This window comes from Chiloscyllium punctatum, chromosome 3 (genome assembly GCF_047496795.1).
Source record: "Chiloscyllium punctatum isolate Juve2018m chromosome 3, sChiPun1.3, whole genome shotgun sequence".
Taxonomy (NCBI): Eukaryota; Metazoa; Chordata; class Chondrichthyes; order Orectolobiformes; family Hemiscylliidae; genus Chiloscyllium; species Chiloscyllium punctatum.
In genome coordinates this window covers 152,225,731-152,248,834 of record NC_092741.1, presented here as the reverse complement: position 1 = coordinate 152,248,834, position 23,104 = coordinate 152,225,731, and the positions used below count along the sequence as shown (strand labels likewise).

The window sequence follows — 23,104 nt, the reverse complement described above, 5'->3', positions numbered from 1 at the left end:
AGTGAATAAAGGGAATATTGCAATGGTCAACAGATATTTGATTAATAAGAGAGACAAAAGGTATTGGGAGTGGGCAGGAATGCAATCAGATCAGTCATGCTCTTTAATTTTTATAAATGTGAGGTGCTGCATTTTGGAAAGGTAAATTAGGGCAGGAATTATACATTTAATGGTCAGGTCCTGGGGAGTGCTGCTGAAGAAAGAAACCTTGGAGTGCAGGTTCATAGTTCCTTGAAAGTGGAGTCACATGTACAGAGGATAGTGAAGGCGGCATTTGGTATGCTTTCCTTTATTGATCAGTGTATTGAGTACAGGAGTTGGGAGGTCATGCTGCCGCTATACAGGACATTAGTTAGGCCACTGTTGGAATATTGTGTGCAATTCTGGTCTCTGCTATAGGAAGGATATTGTGAAACTTGAAAGGGTTCAGAAAAGATTTACAAGGATACTGACAGGGTTGGAGAGCTTAAGCTATAGGGAGAGGCTGAATAGGCTGGTGCTGTTTTCCCTGGAGCGTCGGAGGCTGAGGGTTGACCTTATAGAGGTTTATAAAATTATGAGGGGCATGGATAGGGTAAAGAGGTAAGGTCTTTTCCCCAGGGTGGGGAGAGTCCAAAACAAGAGGGCATAGGTTTAAAGGTGAGAGGAGAAAATTTTAAAGGGACCAAACAGACAAGCTTTTCACGCAGAGGGCGGTGTGTGTATAGAATGAGCTGCCAGGGGAAGTGGTCGGGGCTGATGTAATGGCAACATTTAAAAGGCATCTCCATGGGTACATGAATAGGAAGGGTTTAAGAGTGATACAAGCCAAGTCCTGGCAAATGGGACTAGATTAATTTAGGATATCTGGTCAGCATGGATGAGTTGGACCGAAGGGTCTGTTTCCGTGCTGTACAGCTCTATCTTATTGAATGGCAGAGCAGACTCAAGAGTCCAAATTTACTACCCTGCTCCTAATTCACATATCCATCAGAACAGAGGTCAACAACTCATTCACATGAGCAAAAAGGAGACCTTAATTTCACGTGAACCTTAGGCTTCACAACAGACCCACTCACTGGCTCCACGTAGCGGTTAATGTACCAAGAAAGGACCGTAACCAATTTCTATCCTAAATCCAAGCAGTATGTTCTGAACTTCTATCAAGTTAAAATATGGTAATTCCGTTAGTGGATATAACCACATGAATACATTCCACTACAGATACTTGTCTAGAATGAATTTCATCACAGTTGGTAAATTGTCATGTCTTATTTATATACCTTAGAAATAATAAGCTTGCACTGTAAATTGTCAAAGGAAAGATTAATAAAATTAAGGCTTCAGGAAAATATCTATCATCTCATAAACTTGGCAAATCAGCAATGTGATTGTAAGATGAGCTGTTTCTACAATACAGGTCACCCAGAGAAGTCTTAATTGAGTGACAGACATCTCAATCCAATGCAGACATTAGGCAGATCATTTGCGGTGATCTCAGTGGATAAATGTTATTGAACTAACTTCAAATGAAACAAGCCAATAGCTGCATTAAAAAGCAGACAGATGTATATTGGAGGTGAACGTGTGCAACCTCCATTAGGACAACTGCAGGAACTCCACATCAGTGAAAAGAAGGAGTAAATGCAATTATTAGCTTTTAAGTCAAAACTCACCATCGTTCAAAAAGGATTTCTTTGTGGCTGGGTTGGTGAAACTTTTCACTGGTTCAAAAAGCCCAGCATCAGCATCCACTTCCTCATCAAAAAGTGTCAGGTTCGGTTTAGCTTCCTGGTTCGAGGCCTCCGTTTTCTTCAATCTGTAGCTGGAAGTCAACAATCAAGGAAATAGGACGTTAAAGGCAATATCTCTCTCCACAACCCTTCCTCCAAACTTAAACAATTAATAGCTCTACAAAGTTTACGTTTTTAAAGACAGGTCATCCAATAATTACAATACGGTCAGTTTTGCTATAACGCAGCAGTTCCATTCTTGTGCAATTCCGTGTTATAGGAAAATCGTGTAATAGCTGCGCCATTTAAACTAATGGGGCTGGAGTCACCAAAAGTTTAAAATTTCACACTTAAAATATTGCCAAATCGCCAATTGCGTTGTAGCTAAATTGAGTTAACAAAACATGCTTTATACAGAACCACCTGTATTTCCAAACGGCTTATGTTTAAATGAAATTTTTCACCCATTAAAAAAAATAATTGTTCCCCAAATTCAGAAAAGTGGGATTTTAAAATTCATAGCCATATAGAAACAGACCCTTTGGTCCACCCAGTCCATGCCAATGATAATCCCAAACTAAGTCCCATCTGCCTGCTCCAGGCCATATCCCTCCAAACATTTCTTAATCATGTTGCAATCTCTGTGGTTGTCATTTACAAAACATTGAAGAAGAAATAAAAGTAATTGTCATTGTGAGCACTGCTCTAAGCAATGCAATTATTATTAGTTAACATTTAAAATTAAAACTCAGTCACTGTGATATTGCTTAGACCATCCTCCCCATCTATATTTTTAAATAATATAATTTCTGGTCTTTGCATTGATTGTCTGTTTCTATTTTAAGGAACCATTGTACATTTTAAAAATGTGCTGATTGTGGAAATAGCACAATTCTACTTTCTTGAAAGCGGAGGGGGCAAGGAGCCAGGAGCATTTGAAGATTGAAGCAATTTGTTCAGAGTCTGAGTCAGCCGACAGGAAACCCTGCCCATTAAATGAGTCCTTCTGGCTTTAGTCATGTTCCTGGTCTAATTATGGCTGGGTCACCACTACCAACTTTCCTTTCTCTTAGGTTTATTCTCCACCTAAGGAGAGTTATATTTGGCTGGGAGATGGGGGTTGACAGAAGTGGAGCATTGGGGAGGATCTGACCAGCTATAACAGAAACATATGAATTAGGCCAGTTGGCCCCTTGTACCTGCTCTGCCATTTGATAAGATTATGGTGAAATTGATTGTGGCGTGAACTCCATTTCCCTGTTGAACTCTAAACTCACCGACTCCCCGATCAAGTAAGATTCTCTCAGTTTAAGAATAGCACATGACTGAGCCTGCACTGCTCTCTGGGGTAGAGAATTCCACAGACCAATAACACAGAGGGATTAAAAAAGACCCTCAATTAATAACCCATTGGGGCCATTACTGTCCTTTAGGAAAGGAAATTACCATCCTTACCTGGTTTGGCATACATGTGACTCCAGAACAACTGCAATGTGGTTGACTCTTAATTGTCCTCTGGACAATTAGGGATGGGCAATAAATTCTGGCGACAAACCCTCATCCCATGAATGAATATACATTTTTTAAAAAATTTAATCTGTTCATGTTTCTTCCACAAGGGGAAAGATCTTCTCTACATCCTGTACTAACATTTTGTGATTCATGTACTGGGACAATTTTGTTGATATTCATAGTACAGAGAACATTACAGCGCAGTATAGGCCCTTCGGCCCTCGATGTTGTGCCATCCTGTGAAACCAATCTGGAGACCATCTAACTGATACCATTCCATTCTCATTCATATGCCTATGCAATGACCATTTAAATGCCCTTAACATTGGTGAGTCTACTACTGTTGCAGGCAGGGTGTTCCACGCCCCTATTACTCTGAAACTACCTCTGACATCTGTGCTATATCTACTACCTCTCATTTTAAAGCTATGCCCCCTTGTGCTATCCATCACTATATGAGGAAAAAGGCTCTCACTGTCCATCTGATCTAACCCTCTGATCATCTTAAATGTCTCAATTAAGTCACCTCTCAACCTTCTATCTAATGAAAGCAGCCTCAAGTCCCTCAACCTTTCCTCCATACCAGACAACCTCTTAGTAAATCTCCTCCGAACCCTTTCCAAAACTTCCACATCCTTCTTATAATGCAGTGACCAGAACTATACGCAATACTCCAAGTGCGGCCGCACCAGGGTTTTATACAGCTGCAACATGACCTCATCGCTCCAAAACTCAATCCCTCTACCAATAAAAGTGAACACACTGTATGCCTTCTTAAAAACCCAATCAACCAGGGAGGCAACTTTGAGGGATCTATGTACATGGACACAGATCTCTCTGCTCATCTACGCTATCGAGAATCTTACCGTTTGCCCAGTACTCTATATTCCTGTTACTCCTTCCAAAGTGAATCACCTCACCCTTTTCTGCATTAAACTCCATTTGTCACGTCTCAACCCAACTCTGCAGCTTACCTATGTCCCTCTGTAACCTACAACATCCTTTGGCACGATCCACAACTGTACCGACCTTAATGTCATCTGCAAATTTACTGACCCATCCTTCCAAGCTCTCATCCAGGTCATTTATAAAAGTGACAAACAGCAATGGACCCAACACAGATCTTTGCAGTACAGCAGTGGTAACTGAACTCCAGGATAAACATTTCCCATCAACCACCTGTCTTCTTTCAGCTAACCAATTTCTAACCCAAGCCGCTAAATCACCCTCAATCTTATGCCTCCATATTTTGTGCAATAACCTACTGTGGGGAACCTTGTCAAATGCCTTACTGAAATCCATATACACCACATCAACGGCTTTAACCTTCATCCAGCTATTTGGCCACCTTCGCAAAGAACTCAATAAAGGTTTGTGAGGCACGACCTACCCTTCACAAAACAGCGTTGACTATCGCTAATCAACTTATGCTTTTCTCTTATAACCTTTTGCAACAGTTTACCCACAACCGAAGTAAGGCTCACTGATCTACGATTACCAGGGTTAGCTCTATTCCCCTTCTTGAACAAGGGCACAACAATTGCTATCCCCCAGTCTTCTGGTATTATTCCTGTCGACAATGACAACATAAAAATCAAAGCTAAAGGCTCAGCAATCTCCTTCCTCGTTTCCCAGAGAATCCTAGATAAATCTCCTGGGTCTGATGAGATTTATCCTGTTTTCACACTTTCCAGAATTTCTAACACCTCCTCTTGAACCTCAATCCCATCTAGTCTAGTAGCCTGTTTATCAATATTCTCCTCGACAACATTGCCTTTTTTAAAAGGCATCTGGATGGGTGTATGAATAGGAAGGGTTTGGAAGGATATGGGCCAGGTGCAGACAGGTGGGACTAGATTGGGTTGGGATAACTGGTCGGCATGGACAAGTTGGACCGAAGGGTCTGTTTCCGTGCTGTACATCTCTATGACTCTAATGTGAATACTGATGAAAAATATCCATTTAGCACTTACCCTATCTCCTCTGACTCCACGCACAAGTTCCCATGACGGTCTTTGAAAGGCCCTAATCTTACTCTTGTCATTCTTTTATTCCTTATATACGTATAGAAAGCTTTAGGGTTTTCCCTGATCCTATCTGCCAACAACTTCTTATGTCCCCTGGTAGGAGCTTTGGAACTTCAGCTTCAATCCAGTCTTGATAGATGTTATAAATATCCAAACAGATTGATTTAAAAACATGTCCAGGGCAGTTGTGACTTGAACCTGAGCCTTTTGACCCAGAGGCAGTCCACAAGAAAGTTACCAAACCTCGGTATAATGACCCTGGTTCCCAGTCAGACTGGACTGTCATTGTAACGTTTACAGCAACTAGCAATTTAACTCAGTTGGGAGGACTGGCGTGGTGTTGGGTCGGGAATAAAGCAACAATGATGGATTGGAATTTTTTTTTAAAAAGGCTTTACGAAGTGTCTTCAAATGCTCTCACAGTTATTGTTAAAAATAAAGTTCTAAACTTTTGGAAATTAAATAAGCCACCTGTGATATTTGTAAATTGTCAACCCATATTGGTAGATATTTGGGGGAAGCAATTGCAGCAATTCATGATTTTTTTAATTCCAAATCTCTTGAATTTTAAGGATTTGTCTTGATTTATCGTCAGAATAGCAAAACTAAACCTGCACTTTAACTAACCGCTTTAACTAGTTTGTCCTTTGGGGTTTGGCTTCATGACAGGAAAGATGTTACCAAGACTTCCATTTCCAGCCCTTTTAGACTTCTTCTATCTATGTTTCCATAAAGTATTTTCTTCTTTTTGATTTTACTTCACAACATATTTGTGTAATTGCAAATCTGTAATTTCATGATTTTCATTGTAAACAATATTCCATTGATTAATACCCAATTTTCTTAGTCAAATCTACACGTAAACCATGAAACCATTGAAGCTAATTACTTTTGCTTTCACTAAACCTGCCAGAGCTGAAGCATTGAATTGTTTTATGAAAAGAAATTGCCAGCTCATTTTTTAAAACAAGGTGGAACTGGGAGCTCAAAGTTGCCATACCCAAGCTTTCAGCATCTAACAATGGGACCTTCACTCTGCTTCCTGCAATTGGTTTCCATCTGAAAAAGGAAACAATCTGCACAAAATGTACTGAGTTTAAAAGTGCAGCAGGTAAGCTCAGACAGGAAACATCTTACTGCCCTCCCGCTGATACTGTGTACCTTAAAGAGGGAGTGTGCTGGACTAGAGACTCTCCCATAAATAAAACATTACACTGATGCCAATTTTAGTACGATGTAAGAAATTAACAGAAAAGCAAAATGAAATAGGATTAAAAAACCAAAAGGACTGTAGGTCTGAAAACAAAAATAGAAATTGCTGGAAAAGCTCAGCAGGTCTGGCAGCATCCGTGGAGAGAAATCAAAGAGAATGTTTCGGGTTGAGTGACCCTTCCTCAGAACATGAAGTAGAATCGTTCGATTATATTGTCTCTTTATATTATGCTGCTTTCCTCTAAATGAACTCAAAGCAATTAGGGTGACACTGCGGCTCAGCGGTTAGCACTGCTGCCTCACAGCACCGGGGACCCAGGTTCAATTCCACCCTCGGGTGACTGTCTGTGTGGAGTTTGCGTGTTCTTCCCGGTGCTCCAGTTTCCCACTACAGACCAAAGATGTGCAGGTTAGTTGGAATGGCCATGCTAAATTGCCCCATAGTGTCCAGGGATATGCAGGCTAGATGGATTACCCATGGGAAATGCAGGGTTAACAGATTGGTCAGGGTGGGATGCTCTTTTGAGGGGGTCAGTGTAGACTTGATGGATGAAATGGTCTGCTTCCACACTGCTGAGAGTCTGGACAATCTGACCACATTTGTGCTCCAAACCCAGTGAGGACATCAATGGGTATTCATACCCTGACAATTCATACTTACTATCAAACATTCTTCACAAAATAACTGATTACAATCTGCCACACAATTTAAATCTCACTTTCCAATCTTCAGCTCGAGGTAATTATCCTCTTCTACAGTGTCAATGCATTCTGAAATGGGGAGCAGGCAGGAGGATGGGGTCGTCACAAACAACTGATGGAGCAGATTTGATGGGCTGAATAGCTTAATTCTGCTTTATGTCTTATGATCTTTTGGACATCAGGTACCAATTTTCTAACCGATGGATTTATTTACACAATGTAATATTACATGTCTGCCTCCTCCAGCACTGTGCCCCAGAAGTCTCTTTTTATCTGTGCTTAAAGTATTTAATCAATCTATGCTGTTGATCTGTATTTCTTAATCTTATTATTACAATTAAATACCATGTACAATGGCGAAACAATTTGGTTCCTCAAAAAAACAGCGAAGTTTACAGTGTTATTAAAGATTGGTTACTTTGTTAGTCTTGGGCATTTACAATGACATCCACATTCAAATGCTTCCACAGAAGTAGTAATACACTACTTCCAAATATCAGAGTCAAACAGCATGGAAACAGACCTTTCAGTCCAACCAGTCAGAGTCATGGAGATGAAAATGTATTGCTGGAAAAGCGCAGGTCAGGCAGCATCCAAGGAGCAGGAGAATCGACGTTTCGGGCATGAGCCCTTCTTCATGAATTCCTGAAGAACGGCTCATGCCCGAAACGTCGATTCTCCTGCTCCTTGGATGCTGCCTGACCTGCTGCGCTTTTCCAGCAACACATTTTCAGCTCTGATCTCCAGCATCTGCAGTCCTCACTTTCTCCTACAGTCATAGAGATGTACAGCATGGAAACAGACCCTTCGGTCCAATGCCAAACATAATCCCAAACTAAACTAGACCCACCTACCTGCTCCTGGCCCATATCCCTCCAAATCTTTCCTATTCATGTACTTAACCAAGTGTCTTGTAAGCGTTGTAATTGTACCCACATCCACCACTTCCTTGGGAATTGCATTCCACATGCAAACCACTCTCTACGTAAATATAATTGCCCCTAATTGACCACGAAGCATTCAGAAACACTGCAATTAGTTTCAGTCTCTGCCCTGAAATGTGGACAAGGAAGATTCCTCTGGAAGATTTGCCTGACTATAAAGACATACTATTGAAATTTCTGTTGGTTTATTTTACAGATTTATAGCAGTTTTTAAAAAAAATTTAGATGCTGAAGCATTCCTGGCACCTGGGGTCACTTTGAGATTCAAGCAAGTGCGTAACTATTGACTACACAAACATTAGCATCAGTGCAATGTGTGTAAGGTAAGGACAACACTCAAACTGATGGAGAATTCCGTTGTAATTCAGCAGCATACATAATTTAAATCCAGTGTTAAATTGCAGCAAAGCACAAGACGATTGTTCTGGTCATTTAAAAGTGCAAAATGCAAAACAACTGTGAAAGCATCATTTAGAATTAAGTTCCTCTGTTTCCATAAATATTCAGTACTACCAAGGAGAAAAAGAAGCGTTGATTTGATGGTTATTGTTTCATTCAAACTCACACATAACTTTCAATTTGAACTCTCCGGGGGATTTACTTACTGATTTAAAACACAATGCCATTTTTATTAGTCATTGGAAAACGAAGCCTCAGAGCACTATTTTAAAGTGGTTACATTTCTGGCAATCACCCTTAATAGGAGGTTGAAACTCCCGAGTCATCTTTTTGTAATTATATTTCTGTACAATGTCCCCAGTTGCCCTGTTTTAGCTGGGGTCAGACTTTAATTAAGGTGTAAAATGTAAAACTGATTCACAGTGGAGGAGAAAGTGAGGATTGGCAGCTGAGACATTGTTGTTCAATTTTCTATTCATTAATCAGAAGTGACTCCAGTTATGAACACTCCTGAAGTATATAACTGTAAATGACTTCAAAGAAGTGACATTTACAAAATAGTGGTGAAAGTGAGGACTGCAGATGCTGGAGATTAGAATCAAGATTGTGACGCTGGAAAAACGCAGGTCAGGCAGCATCCAAGGATCAGGAAAATCAACCTTTCAGGCAAAAACCCTTCATCAGCATTCCCAATGAAGGAAGGGCTTAATCCCAGAATGTCAACTCTCCTGCTCCTCAGATCTTGCCTGACCTGCTGCGCATTTCTCGGCCACAGTCTTGATTTACACAGTAGTCCTCAACAGAATAGAAAATATACTTTTTGCAAGTTCATTGCTCATTGCTCTTTGCTCAGTTAAAAAGTAAAATGTTACTGAACACCGCTGAAATATTTGTATCAATAGTCACAGGTGAGGTGCCTGGAGACTGTAGGTTGGCTAACATGGTGCCACTGTTTAAGAAAGGTGGTAAGGACAAGTCAGAGTAAGGCATTTGGCAAGGTTCCACATGAGAGCTAGCAAGGTTAGATCTCATGGAATACAGGGAGACTAGCCATTTGGATATAGAACTGGCTCAAAGGTAGAAGACAGAGGGTGGTGGTGGAGGGTTGTTTTTCAGTTTGGAGGCCTGTGACCAGTGGAGTGCCACAAGGATTGGGGCTGGGTCCACTATTTTTCATCATTTATATAAGTGATTTGGATGTGAGCATAAGAGGTATAGTTAGTAAGCTGGCAGTTGACACCAAAATTGGATGTGTAGTGGACAGCAAAGGAGGCTACCTCAGATTACAACGGGGTCTTGATCAGATGGGCCAATGGGCTGAGAAGTGGCAGATTGAGTTTAATTTAGATAAATGCGAATGCTGCATTTGGGAAAGCAAATCTTAGCAGGACTTAGACACTTAATGGTAAGGTCTGAACAAAGAGACCTTGGAATGCAAGCTCATAGCTCCTTGAAAGTGGAGTCGCAGGTAGGTAGGATAGTGAAGGCAGTGTTTGGTATGCTTTCCTTTATTGGTCAGAGCATTGTGTATAGGAGTTGGGAGGTCATGTTGTGGCTGTACAGGACATTGAGTAGGCCACTTTTGAAATAGTGCACGCAATTCTGGTCTCCATCCTATCGGAAACTTGAAAAGATTCAGAAAAGATTTCCAAAGATGTTGCCAGGGTTGGAGGATTTGAGCTATAAGGAGAGGTTGAATAGGCTAGGGATGCCATCCCTGGAGCGCGGAGGCTGAGGGGTGACCTTATAGAGGTTTATAAAAACATGAGGCGCATGGAGAAGGTAAATAGACAAAGTCTCTTTCCTGGATTGCGGGGGTCCAGTACTAGAGGGCATAGGTTTAGGGTGAGACGGGAAAGATATAAAAGAGACTTAAGGGGCAACATTTTCAAGCAGAGGGCGGCACATGTATGGAATGGGCTGCCAGAGGAAGTGGAGGCGACTGGTACAATTGCAACATATAAAAGGCATCTGGATGGATATGTGAATAGGAAGGGTTTGGAGGGATTTGGGCCAGGTGCTGGCAGGTGGGACTAGATTGCATTGGGATATCTGGTCGGCATGGACAGGTTGGACCAAAGGGTGTGTTTCTGTGCTGTATATCTCTATTTCGAGGCCCAACATGCAATTGGTCTCTGCACAATTACTTAATGAGTTCTGCATGTGTGTAGTTATTAAAAAGACAGAGTCCTGTTCTCCTAAAAAAGGTTTGGTGAGTAAATTTTTGTTTAAACATACCTGTCCAATTGAAAAGCTGTGAGATGGTCATTGTACTTTCAGAATGATGGATTGCTAAGTACTCAAAGCCTGAACTATTTTGCTGCCCATGATTTGGCCTTTTTCATTCCACTAAGCTTGCAGTTCAACTTCCATCTGGGTGTCCAATTTTAATAATGTTTCTGTCCAGCAAAACCATGGGAGAGATCACAGGTTTGGAAGGTGCTCTCTAAGGATCTTTGGTGAATTCCTGCAGTGCAACTTGTAGATGATACAGAGTGTTGGTGGTGGAGGGAGTGGATGTGGTACCAATCAAGCAGGCTGCGCTGTCTTGCATTGTTAATCTTCTAGAGTGTTGCCCATTCAGGCATGGGAGGACAATGCCATCACACTCCTGATTTGGGTCTTGCAGATGATTGACAGGCTTTGGGGAGTCAGGTGGTAAGTTACTCACTGCAAAGTTCCTAGCCACCAACCTGCCCTTGCTAGTCCAATTCAGTTTCTGGTCAATGATAACCCTCAGAATGTTACTACTGTCGTACGCAATGATGACAATACCATTAAATGTCATGGGGCAATGGTTAGTTACGCTCTCATTGGAGATGGTCATTGCCTGGTATTTGTGTGGCAAGAATGTTACTTGCCACTCTTCAGCCCCCAAACCTGGATATTGGCCAGGCCTTGCTACATGTGAACATGGACTGCTTCAGCATCCTAGGAGTTGCAAACACTGAACATTGTGCAGTCATCAGCAAATATCCCCACTTCTCACCCTACAATGGATGAAGGTCATTGATAAAGCAGCTGGTGATTGGGCCTAGCACAATCCCCTGAGGAACTTCTGCAGCAGAATCTTGGAGCAGAGATGACTGTGATGTCCAGATAAGACTCCTTGTTCCGGGTAGAACTCCAACAAATAAAAAGAATTTCTCCCCTCTCCCCCCAATTTTCATTGACTCTACTTTTGCAAGGTCTCCTTGATGCCCCATTCAGTCAAATGTGCTCTCAACGTCAAGGCCAGTCACTCTCACCGCACTTTCAGAATTCAGTTCTTTTGTCCATTTTCAAATATGAATTGTAATGAGGTCAGGAGCTGAGTGGCCCTGGCAGAACCTGAACTGATACCTGACTTTACAATGTTATGCTGTTGCTTGATTGGTTGATGAGACAGCTCTCCCCATTTTGGCAGGAGCACCCAGGTGTTGGAAAGGGAGGACTTTGCAAGGTCAACAGGTTTGAGTGTGCCTTTGATGTTTCTGGTGCTGAGGTCAATGCCTGGTGAGACTATTTGTGAGACATTTTAGCTGTTTTATACAACTGACTGGCTTAATAGGCCAGTTCCGACGGCAATTAAGAGTCAACGTGTAAGTAAGAGTGGCAGCTTAACTTCACCAAAAGGACACAAGTGTACTACTGAACAATGTCTTCATGGTCATCATGAGACTTTTAATTCCAGACTTTAATGAATCCATGTTCCCCAGTCTACTGTGGTGCAATTTGAACCTGGATCCCCAGAATATTACCTTGGGTCTTTGGATTAATTGTTCATGGACAGTAACCCCAAGATATCACCTGTCACAAAGGATTGACCATATTTTGGCTACATATTAAAATGGACAAGCAGATGAGTAATCATAGAATGTTTCTGAACCAGAGGAATTGATGTACAACTTCATCTCAAACATCATATGCTCAGTGTCAAAAGCACACAATTTAATTCTTTGCTGAGAGTAGTGTTCAAAATCTGCTGTCACTTCACAATAAATCTGACTATTTTGTCAGAATGCCTACACGCTATATGTTTGTGCTGCAAAATCCTAGGATCTGGCTCAATTGCAGTTGTTAGATTAAATTTCAAAGTACGCAGTTTAAATCTTACCCTCAGGTCTATCTGATTCAGTTAAAAGACTAAACAACAACCGAAACAAACTTCCAGACTATTTCAACCGGAAACTGAAATTTAATGGATGTCTAGACCAAGTAATCAAGAGTTGCCAACACATTGACAGCTTTCAATAGGAGCACTGAACAAACATCAGAGCACCTTCCTATAAAAGTTATTTTTTATTCTAAATGGAGACATTTTCGTTGGGTTTGATTTCTTGGATGCAACAGATTGCCAAACTAGACAAAAACTTGATGGAACTTAAAAAAGGAGAAACAGTTTCCTCAGCAGTTTGGGAAATAAAGTTAAAACTTAAATTTTAAAGATCAAAGTTGATCTTTGCAAAAACCCACCACTTTATGACACACCAAACTACATAACAGCTGGCATAACATTGTTCCAAAAGGCATTCAAGCAAGCATTTTGTACAACTTCTGTCTCAAGCTGCAGCCTTTGATGCTTTTGTAGATAACCATTTTGAAAAGAGGTACAGAATAGAAACCACATGTTTCAAAATATTTTTTCTGCATAAATCGAGTGACAACAATTTTCAGAACAGCAATCCATTCCACACAGTGTCCAGAAGTGAACAATAAACAGTTAGATGTTTCACTGATTTTATCACTTTAACAATTATTAATTCAGCTATGTAACTATCCAGTGTAAACTACACAAAATTTAAAAAGTAGACAATAAAAATAAACTGCAAAGAATACGGGCTGTGGATCAGAGCACAGCCACATACAGATGCTTATGCACAGAATACTTAATCTTTTTAATGTCGTATTTAGGTACCCATTGCAGATTATTCCCACTGGGAGGAAGGGAAAAATCCAGTAACTTTTCTGCATCTTTTAGCAGTCAGCTTTAGAGCTGCCCTGGCCAAGAATGTTACAGCAGGAACTCCGCAGATTGTATTAACTGGTGGTGGAGCTAATTGTGGAAACACTGGAAGGGGAGAAACATTGAAATATTTACTTATAAAGCTTTACACTTTAAACAAAACTATTCAACTTCTTACAGTGCTGATCTTAACTTCCAGTAGGACAATGCCAGAAAGGTAACAAATAAATTAAGAAAAGCTAGCCACACAGAAGGTTTACTTGAGTCAGTTTAATTAGGCATTTCACAGCTTTCTTGACTTAACATCGCCAGTCACAACAATTTCAAATCACAACTTCTGCCTTCACTTTTGCACGGTAGCTGTTGGTAATAACTGTCCTATTCATACTTACACCCTTGTTTCTAGTTCACCATTTTTGACTCTATTTATTCTTACATTGAACTTAAGGTGATGGCCACCAGTTCCAAATTGTGTCTCATGCAAATTATTTGCCCCATTTAGTTTCCAGAACTAAGATAAGCAATAATCTTTTCACTCTTGTACTAAAAGCTTGAAACATTTTAGAAAATGTTTGTTCATGGATTGAAGGCATCACTGCTAAAGTCAGCATTTATTAACACATCCCTAAAGGCACGGCCCATTGGGGGAACATGATTAAGCACTCTCTTGGTGGGAATGGTCATTGTCTGGCACTTAAAAGCCCTCGTCAAAGTTACGCTGCATACAGACACAATGTGTCAATATGCACTGGGTCTGACTGCACAGTTACTAACCCTCCTTTCAACTTCTTAATGCAAAGATGGTCACTGAAAAACTAGCTGTAGAGTTTCCGGCCTAGCAGAGAGTTTTGGAATAACATCAGTCTCTCATTGCTGGGTCAGCATTTACCCCCCATTCCTAATTGCTATTGAACCAAATGGCTTGTTAGATCATTTCAGAGAGCAGCTAAACCGTTACTGGTCATTCTGATGTAACGTATGTTCCACTAACACGAATTGGCTATAATGCAATTGACAAACAGTGGGCGCTGTTTGGATAACACACACTGTACTGAACGGGTAAAGCGAGTTTCTATAGCGATCTTGTACAGCACGATTTTCTGTAGCAGTTTTCCATAGCATGATTTTCTTTAGCATGGGAATGCAGAAGAACATAACTGTTGCATTACAGCAGAATGACATTTAATCACAAACTCAAGAAATGAATCATAGAGTGTGCAGGCCAGGCCAGGAAAATGATGTAGATTTCATTCCCTGAAAGATGTTTGTTTAAAAAAAATAAAAACAGAGATTGCTGGAGAAACTCAAAAGGTCTGGCAGAAAGCAGATTTAATGCTTTGGGTCCAATGACCTTTCTTCAGAAAGGAAACATGTATTTTTACAATTAACAAAAGTAGCATGGTTACTACAAGGCTAGTATTTTGCAGAATTAAAATTTCACCATCTGTTAGGGTGGAATTTGAACTCTTGCTCTCAGAGCATTCTTCAGCTCTCTAGGTTACTAAAGTGATAATACCACTACACCACAGTGAAATCTAGCATCTGTGATGATGGAACCTTTAGAGCAAGCAGAGATGGATTATACGCCTGACACCTCTGGCTGGAAATGAGAGATGCTTTCTGAAAACAGTCAACACTTTTGACAAAGGTATTTGTTCTATATGGCAACATAAACTTTTATGTCTTTACAACCTCAGCACAACAAACCAAATACCCAATGTAATCTCACGTCCTACACTACACAGAGATGATGGCATTTTTTCAACTCACTCATCTCCAAATTTGTTAAATCTTCCAGAAAGTAATCTTATGAATTTAATAAATTTATTCTGAGAGCACACTCAAAACATATGGTGTAATTTGGAAACCAGCTAAATGATCTTAATTTTCTGAAAGTTCTATTGTTAAATAAACGGAGAAGGGGAGAAACAAAAACATCTTCATAGAGTAGGTAATTTTGAAAAGTAAATATCAGAGCTCCTTTGATTTTTTTTGGAACTCTGTCTCGATGAATTCAAGATGATAAACTTTGAGTATTACTGTAAAACAGAGATATGCTGTCAATGTTATTACTGAAGACTAACAGAGGATGTAGTTAATGCAGAAATTTAGATTCAGATCAGAGTCCTGGTTTCTGCCAAATAGATAATTAATAAATATTTTTCTTCATCCTATAATTTGATGACCCTGTATGGATTCAGTTTCCTCAGTCCTGATAGACACGTGCAGTGAGCCATTACCAAATACATAGATTTTTCACATAATGGCTCAGTTTCAGCAATCCATTTTGAAACCACTTGGGAAGAAAGATTTTATATCTGAACAATTACATCACTCACATCCATTTAAAAAGGAAATGCATTGCCTTTTTGCCTTTAATAGCTTAACCTATTCATTTCTGATCCCATTAAACATCATAGTTCTCAAATTCTGCAGAAAATTCTCAAAGCAAATAATGAACTGAAGCAATACTCACACTTGGACTCCAATGTTTCAAAATAAAAAGCTATTTTCTGCGATAACAATCTGAAAATGACAAATACAGAACTCTCAACAACACAGCAAGCGACAACAGCTCGAAAAAGGTCCACACTGTGCTCCAAACCAGCCTTCGACCATTTTACTCTATTCCACACTATCAGCGTGCCCTTCTATGCATTTCCCCACTCCCCCTCACTTTACATAACACATTTCCCCCTTTTTTAAATAATTAGTTCATGGGATGTGTCAGCATTTATTTTCCATCCCTAATTGCCCTTAAGGTGGTAGTAAGCTGCCTCCTTACACCGCTGCAGGCTATGTGCAGTAGGTAGACCCACAATATCCTTGGGGAGGGAATTCTAGGATTTTGACCCAGCAACAGTGAAGGAACGGTGATATAACGGAACAGCACGGTGACTCAGGTATTAGCACTGCTGCCTCACAGCGCCAGGGGTTCAGGCTTGGCCAACTGTGTGTGTGGAGTTTACTCTTTTTCCCCCGTGTCTGCGTGGGTTTCCTCCGGGTGCTCCAGTTTCCTCCCACAGTCCAAACATTGTGCAGGTCAGGCGGATTAGCCATGCTAATTTGTCCATAGGTGTCCAGGGATGTGCAGGCTGGGTGGATTAGCCAGTTATGGAGTTATGGGGATAGGATGGAGGGTGTAAGTCTGGGTGGGATGCTCTTTGGAGGGTCAGTATGGACTCAAATGGCCTACTTCCATCCTATAGGGATTCTATGATATATTCCAAGTCAGATTGGTGAGTGGCTAGGTGGTGCTCCCATGTCTAGATTAGAGTGGTGCTGGAAAAGCACAGGGTCAGGCAGCAGGAAAATCGACGTTTCAGACAAAAGCCCTTCATCAGGAATGAGGTGTTCCCATATATTTGCTGCTGTTGTCCTTCTAGATGGTAGTGGTCATGGGTTTGGAAGGTGCTGTTTAAAGGACCTTGGTGCATTTCTGCACTGGTAAACACTGCTGCAACTGAGCATCGGTGGCAGAGGGAGTGAATTGTTTGTGTAATGTCGTGCCAATAAATCAGGCTGCTTTGCCCTGCATGGTGTCTAGCTTCATGAATATTGCTGGAGCTGCACTCATCCAGGTAAGTAGGGTTATTCCGTCACACAGTACACTTGTGCCTGGTCAATAATGGACAAACTTTGATGACTCAGGTGATTATTTACTTGCTGTAGGATTCCTAGCCTCTGATCTGTTCTTGCAGACACTATTTAACTAACTAGCCCAGTTCAGCGTCTGCACAAAGGTAATCCCAGGATATTGAAATTGGGAATTCGACGATGGTAATGGCATTGAATGTCAATGGACTGATAGTGAGATAGTCTCTTGGTGGAGATGGTCATTACAAGGCACTTCAATGCAATGCAATGCAAGTCTGGATATTGTCCAGGTTTTCTGTATTTGTCTGTGGATTGCTTCAGTGTCTGCAGAGTCACAAATGGTGCTGAACATTGTGCAATATTCAGCGAACATCATCACTTTTCACCTTATGGAAGGAAGGTCATTGAAGATGATAATAATTGGGCCAACGACATCACCCTAAAGAGCTGCTGCAGAAACATCCTGAAGTGGAGGTGACCTTTTTCCAACAACTTTCAGATATAACTCCAACCTTTTCTGGTTTCACAACATCCTTCCTATAGCAGGAAGAGCAGTATTCCAAAGATGCCCATCCAATGTCCTGTAAAGCCACAACATGAAATCCCAACTCCTGTATTCAATGCACTGACAAATAAAAGCAAGCATACTAAATGCCTTCTTCACTATCCCAACTACCTGAGACTCTACTTTCAAGGAACAATGAACCTGCATTCTGTTCAGCAACGCTTCCCAGGACCTTACCATTAAATGTATAAGTCCTGCCATGATTTGCCTTTCCAAAATGTAGCAGCTCTCATTTATCTAAAGTAAACTCCACCTGCCACTCCTTGGTCCACCTGCCCATCTGATAAAGATCCCGTTGTACTCTGAGGTAACCTTCCTGGCTGTCCAATACACCAGTTTTGGTGTCACCTGCAAACTTACTTACCATTTCTCCACTGCTTGGACACCCCTTTGTGAAATGGAAACCAGAACTACTCCCAGTGTAATCTAACCAAGGTTCTGCAAAGATTTACACCTTTGCTTTTAATTTCATTCCTGTAGAAATTTATTCATGCTCTTTTTCCAGCTTTGTTAACCTCTATCGCTACTTTCTGTAATGTGTAAAAATGTTCCTTTAAATTCCTTTATGCCATTTAGACTTTCTCCCCTCACTCCCAAACAAAAAAAGATAGCCTCCTTAAACCTTCTACCATAATGCAACATCTCTTAGCTATATTGAAATTAATTTGTCATTTCCTTACCCATCTACATTTTTAATGTCTCTTCAATTTTGCTACACTCTTCTTCAGTATTAAATGTTACATGAAACTTGGTAATATCTGCAAATTTGACACTGCAATTCTGATTCCACAATCAAAATCACTTCTTTAAATGGCATATTTCTGCACCAATTTCTGTCACTTTTTAAAAAGAAATCACTCATGGGACATGGTTGTTCCTGGGTGGCCAGTATTTATGCCCAGTCCCTAGTTGCCCTGGTAAAGGTGGTGAGCTGCCTTCTTGAACTACTGTAGTTCATGTGAGGTAGGTTGACCCACAATGCCCTCAGGGAGACAATTTGAGGAATTTGACCCAAGGACAGTGAAGGAACAACAATATATTTCCAAGTCTGGATGGGGAATGGTTTGAGGGGGCACTTGCAGGCTATGGTGTTCCCCATGTATCTGCTGATCTGGTCCTTCTAGTTGGAAGTGGTCGTGGATTTGGAAGGTGCTGTCCAAGCATCTGGTGAAGTTCTCCAGTGCATCTTGTAGATACGGATGCTACTGAGTGTTGGTGACAGATGGAGTGGATGTTTCCCACTTTCAGTCAGTATGTACCTACCTTTAAGCTCTAGCTTTTGTAGCTAGTTTACAATCCATTCTGCTTTTGTGAACAAATCTTCATTTAAGAGATCTCACACTTCACAACCTTTAAAAATAAAGAAATAAACTGCAAAACTACAGTCTGGCTTTAATGATAAAAATCAGAAGACTCTGGCAATGTTTACTCCAAGTCTGAACGGGTGTACTATTTTAAAATCATATGGCTAGAGCCTTTAAAAAAAATTTAAAGGGTTGCAAGTTTCATGCAATTATGCTCCAGACCCTCCCAATGGAACCTTTAATTGATTGCCTGGAGAATTAAAGTAGTACTATAATTAACTGGTGCATTTAGTAATGTTAAGTATACTCATTATAAACGAACAGTTAAACATTCTCCCTAAAGTCAAACCCTTTTTCCAAGATTGTAATTTACTTTTGCGTCTCAATGATAATATATGAAAAGCTACACTAATTTTAGACTCAACTTTCTTGTAATGCACTGATTTTTGTAAGAAATTAATTCTGACAAATTTAAGTCCTCTATCTTGATTTACATTGTAAGCGAGACAATTAAAATTGTAAAGAGAAACTCAAGGAGCATGTTCGAAACATTATTAGATGAAAGAGTTTCATACTATATTGAAGGTCCACCATTAAAAACAGCCAGGTCAAATCACTGACAATTAAAAACTGCAAGGGATTTACAGATCAACGTTGGATTAAGTTATAAAACACAACTGGGTCTAGTTTTTCATCCCAAAAACTGCTTTATACAACCAATATAACAATGACTTTTTGATATGGTTCTTGTTCAATTACTACTAAAATAAAAAAAGTCATAAATATTTTGCTTCATTCTTAGTAGTGAAGAGGTTTAATAATATTTTCTACATCACACTGCAAACTTCCTGCCACTAGAGAATAATCATGTGTGATCAACTTCCATGTAAAGATGATGGGCTTTGTAAATGAGACCCTCAAATTTCAGATATTACTTATATAGTTAGACTGCGACATGCCAAAAGAGACTCAATCTTTTGTATCTTCAACCTACATCAATATAAAGCAATCTATCCACTCACACATGGATGATTCAATTTTATCACTAATAATTTGCATACTATTACTAAAACTACATGGGCAATGATCAGATTGAAGGTTAAAATGGCAGTGAAGCAGAGGAAATTGTTAAGTGTTCAAAATTTGCAACTCTCTACCAAATTTAGTATTGAGAATGTTGAAACGAGGTTAGAATGTGGAAATACAACAAGTTGCATTCTGTGAATCATAGCAAGATATTTCTCTCAGTTTCTCCCTGTCTAGGCCTGGTTTACATAAACATTTCACTTTGGCTTTGAATCTAATCTTTCTGGCAGAGGATATTTATCCTGAAAGATGTCAGACCGCAACTGGAATGCAGTTCCAGGTACGTTATCAAAAGGAAAGATAGTGACATTGGAGGAGTGGCATTTTCCAGAGAAGGTTCATTAGATTGATACCAGGATTGAAGGTAGCGGCGCATGGCTGCAAGCGTGGAGCGGATGATCCGGAGGGAGGTCTGTTGTTGGAGGCTTCGGAGTTGTTGTAGGTACTGGCTGGGTCCAAATTTTGTTGGTCTGAACGTAGTCCGGAGTCCATGCAGGGTCAATCGGTTCCGTAGACAGGTGCTGAGGAAGGAGATGTGGCTGTGGTAGCGAGTCTGTTTGAGGACGTGGCTGAAGAGCTTCGGGGCAGAGGAGATGACCTGAGGGGTGCAGTGGGAGAGGGACTCACTGAGATCCTTGTAGAGGGAGAAGGAGAGCTTCTTCAAAGAAGGCATCCTTGCAAGAAGATTCGCAGTAGGTTAAGATCAACTAGGAGAAAGTGAGGACTGCAGATGCTGGAGATCAGAGCTGACAAATGTGTTGCTGGAAAAGCGCCCAAAATGTCGATTCTCCTGTTCCTTTGATGCTGCCTGACCTGCTGCGCTTTTCCAGCAACACATTTTTAAGCTCTGACCTCCAGCATCTGCAGTCCTCACTTTCTCCTACCAGGTATGAAGGGACTGTTTTATGAGGAGAAATTGTACACGTTGGGCCTGTACTCATTGGAACTTAAAAGAATGAGGGGTGACCTTATTGAAATGCAAAGATTTTGAGGTGATTTGACAAGACAAATGCAGAAAGATTGCTTCCCTTCTGGGAGAGTCTGGAACCAGAGGACAAAATCTTGAAATAAGGAGTCGCACATTTAAGACAGAGATAAGGGGGAATTTCTTCTCTAAGAGAACAGTGAATTTGTGCAATTCTTTACCCCAGAAGGCTGTCGAGGCTGGGTGATTAAGTAAATTCAATGTGGAAATAGACCTTTTTTTTCTGTCAGCAGGTGAATCAGGGGTTAAGGGAAAAAGGCAGTGAAGACAATTATCAGATTAGTCCTGATCTTGATGAACAGCAAAACAGACTCGCTGGGTTGAATGGCTTTCTTCTGCTCCTAAATCTTATGGTCATAAATGTGCTCTTTTGGCAAACAGACTTCCTTATTCGAATGGTTCAGAATTTTTTTTTTGTTTCTGATACACCTTTGCCCATGTTATGAAATTTTCATACACAACAAACCATTTTCTCCGTATAAAAATTAGTGATGCACGTGTATCACGTAACACGTATCTATTATTTTTGATTCAGTTAATCCCAAACGGAGCAAGGATGGCCAGCGGGCTGGAGAGGGAACGATTTGTAGACTGGGGATCCATGCGTGTGGTCAGCAGCCTGGGAGCCCTGTCAGACCATGTGTGGAAACCCTCTGCTTTACACCCATTATAAGAAGATAAGCATTACAATCTTTCTAATTTTAGTTCTTACTTTTCTAACTTGTACTACGAATAACTAAAGGTAACGCAACTAGTTTTCTCTTTATTTCTCGATCTTGTATCTAAGATTTGTAAACATCTAAGAAGGGTACTTTGTGCTTAAGGTGGCACCATTGTAAACATTTTTGCTATACTCCTGGACTTGAGTGCATGTGACAATAAATCCAAACAAAATTTCACAAAAAGAAACCCTGCAGCCCAAACTGGGAAATGCCAACACAAAAACATGAATAACTTCATAAAAGGAGAAAAGCTGTTAATCAAACTCTCAGACACACCAAATTCAAACTATAGCACAAGTGGCTTTCTGAAACTGTGCTGCCCTCTGCAGACATGGATGCAGAACTGCCTTGGTTAAGGGTTTCTCATTGTGCACTTGGACAGCATTTTGTTCCAATTTCCAACTTGCTGAAAATAGTTTGTGATGCCATATACTGTTTGGCTAAGCAAGGTCAGAGGGTGAAATGGGAACTTCACTGCATGGATGGAGTACAGGGACAACTTCCTGTGATAAACCTGGGGTGGACTTTCAGATCTCTTCCATGCTAGACAAAAAGACTTCATGTTATTGAGCTGGGATTTAGTAGGAGGTGGATGCAGTAATCAGCTTGTGCGCTTGCACCTTTGCCAGGCAGTGAGATAGCAAAGTGGAAGACAGTTTAACAAGGGAAGAACCATGAAGAGCACAGGACCAACCATTGTAGGTGCTTGACTTGAGCTAAAAACTTGCCAAATGGCCAAATATTGGTACTCTGACTAACCTGGTCACCTCCAGGAAACTGCGTTGACTCCCAAAATCTACCAAGGTCAACCTATTCAATAAGTGGAAGGTTGCTCCCTTCAGGTTTGATGGTCACTTTGCCTCAGATTAATTTTCACTTCGGTCACTGGGCAGATCTGACCCTATCAGGTTTAGATACTCCTGGGCCATTATCCTAGCCAATGAGACCACATAGATAAGGATGTCTTACTGTTTTTGTTATTCTTACAGCAAAGTAGGAGAGAGTTAGTTGACAACAGTCTGCTCAATGCAGAACAAGAAAGGAAGAGAGACAGAAATCAACCTGCGAATCTCACTACAAAAGACAATGAGTGGGTGCTTTTTAAAGCTCAGTGTCTCAACATGCCCTACCTTTATTTCAAAAGCTGGCAAGTCTTTAATTTCTTCTCTTGGAATTTTCTCACTTAATTTAATTTAGTCATTGTCTTTTATCTCCTAGGTTTCTCCATAATCTATTGCTTTAGGCCTCAATTTGGTTCACCACTACAATTATCATACCAGGCGGCCAGGTGAGGCTGCTGTACCTTTTCAAAAATGTCAAATTACCATTCGCTCAAAACACCAGAACTACCATATTCCATTAAATTTTATTTGAAGTTGCCTACACAAAAGA

At 40.6% G+C, this 23,104-nt stretch overlaps 1 protein-coding gene across 5 annotated transcripts in view; it reads right to left on the bottom strand.

Moving 5' to 3' along the window:
- hs1bp3 (HCLS1 binding protein 3) overlaps positions 1-23,104 on the bottom strand; it is a 68,891-nt gene that overhangs the window by 7,669 nt on the left and 38,118 nt on the right. For all 5 annotated transcript variants that reach the window (XM_072562424.1, XM_072562434.1, XM_072562429.1 and 2 more), the window contains exon 5: positions 1,656-1,804. In XM_072562424.1, coding sequence (XP_072418525.1) covers positions 1,656-1,804 — 149 coding nt within the window. The remainder of the gene's footprint in view (positions 1-1,655; positions 1,805-23,104) is intronic.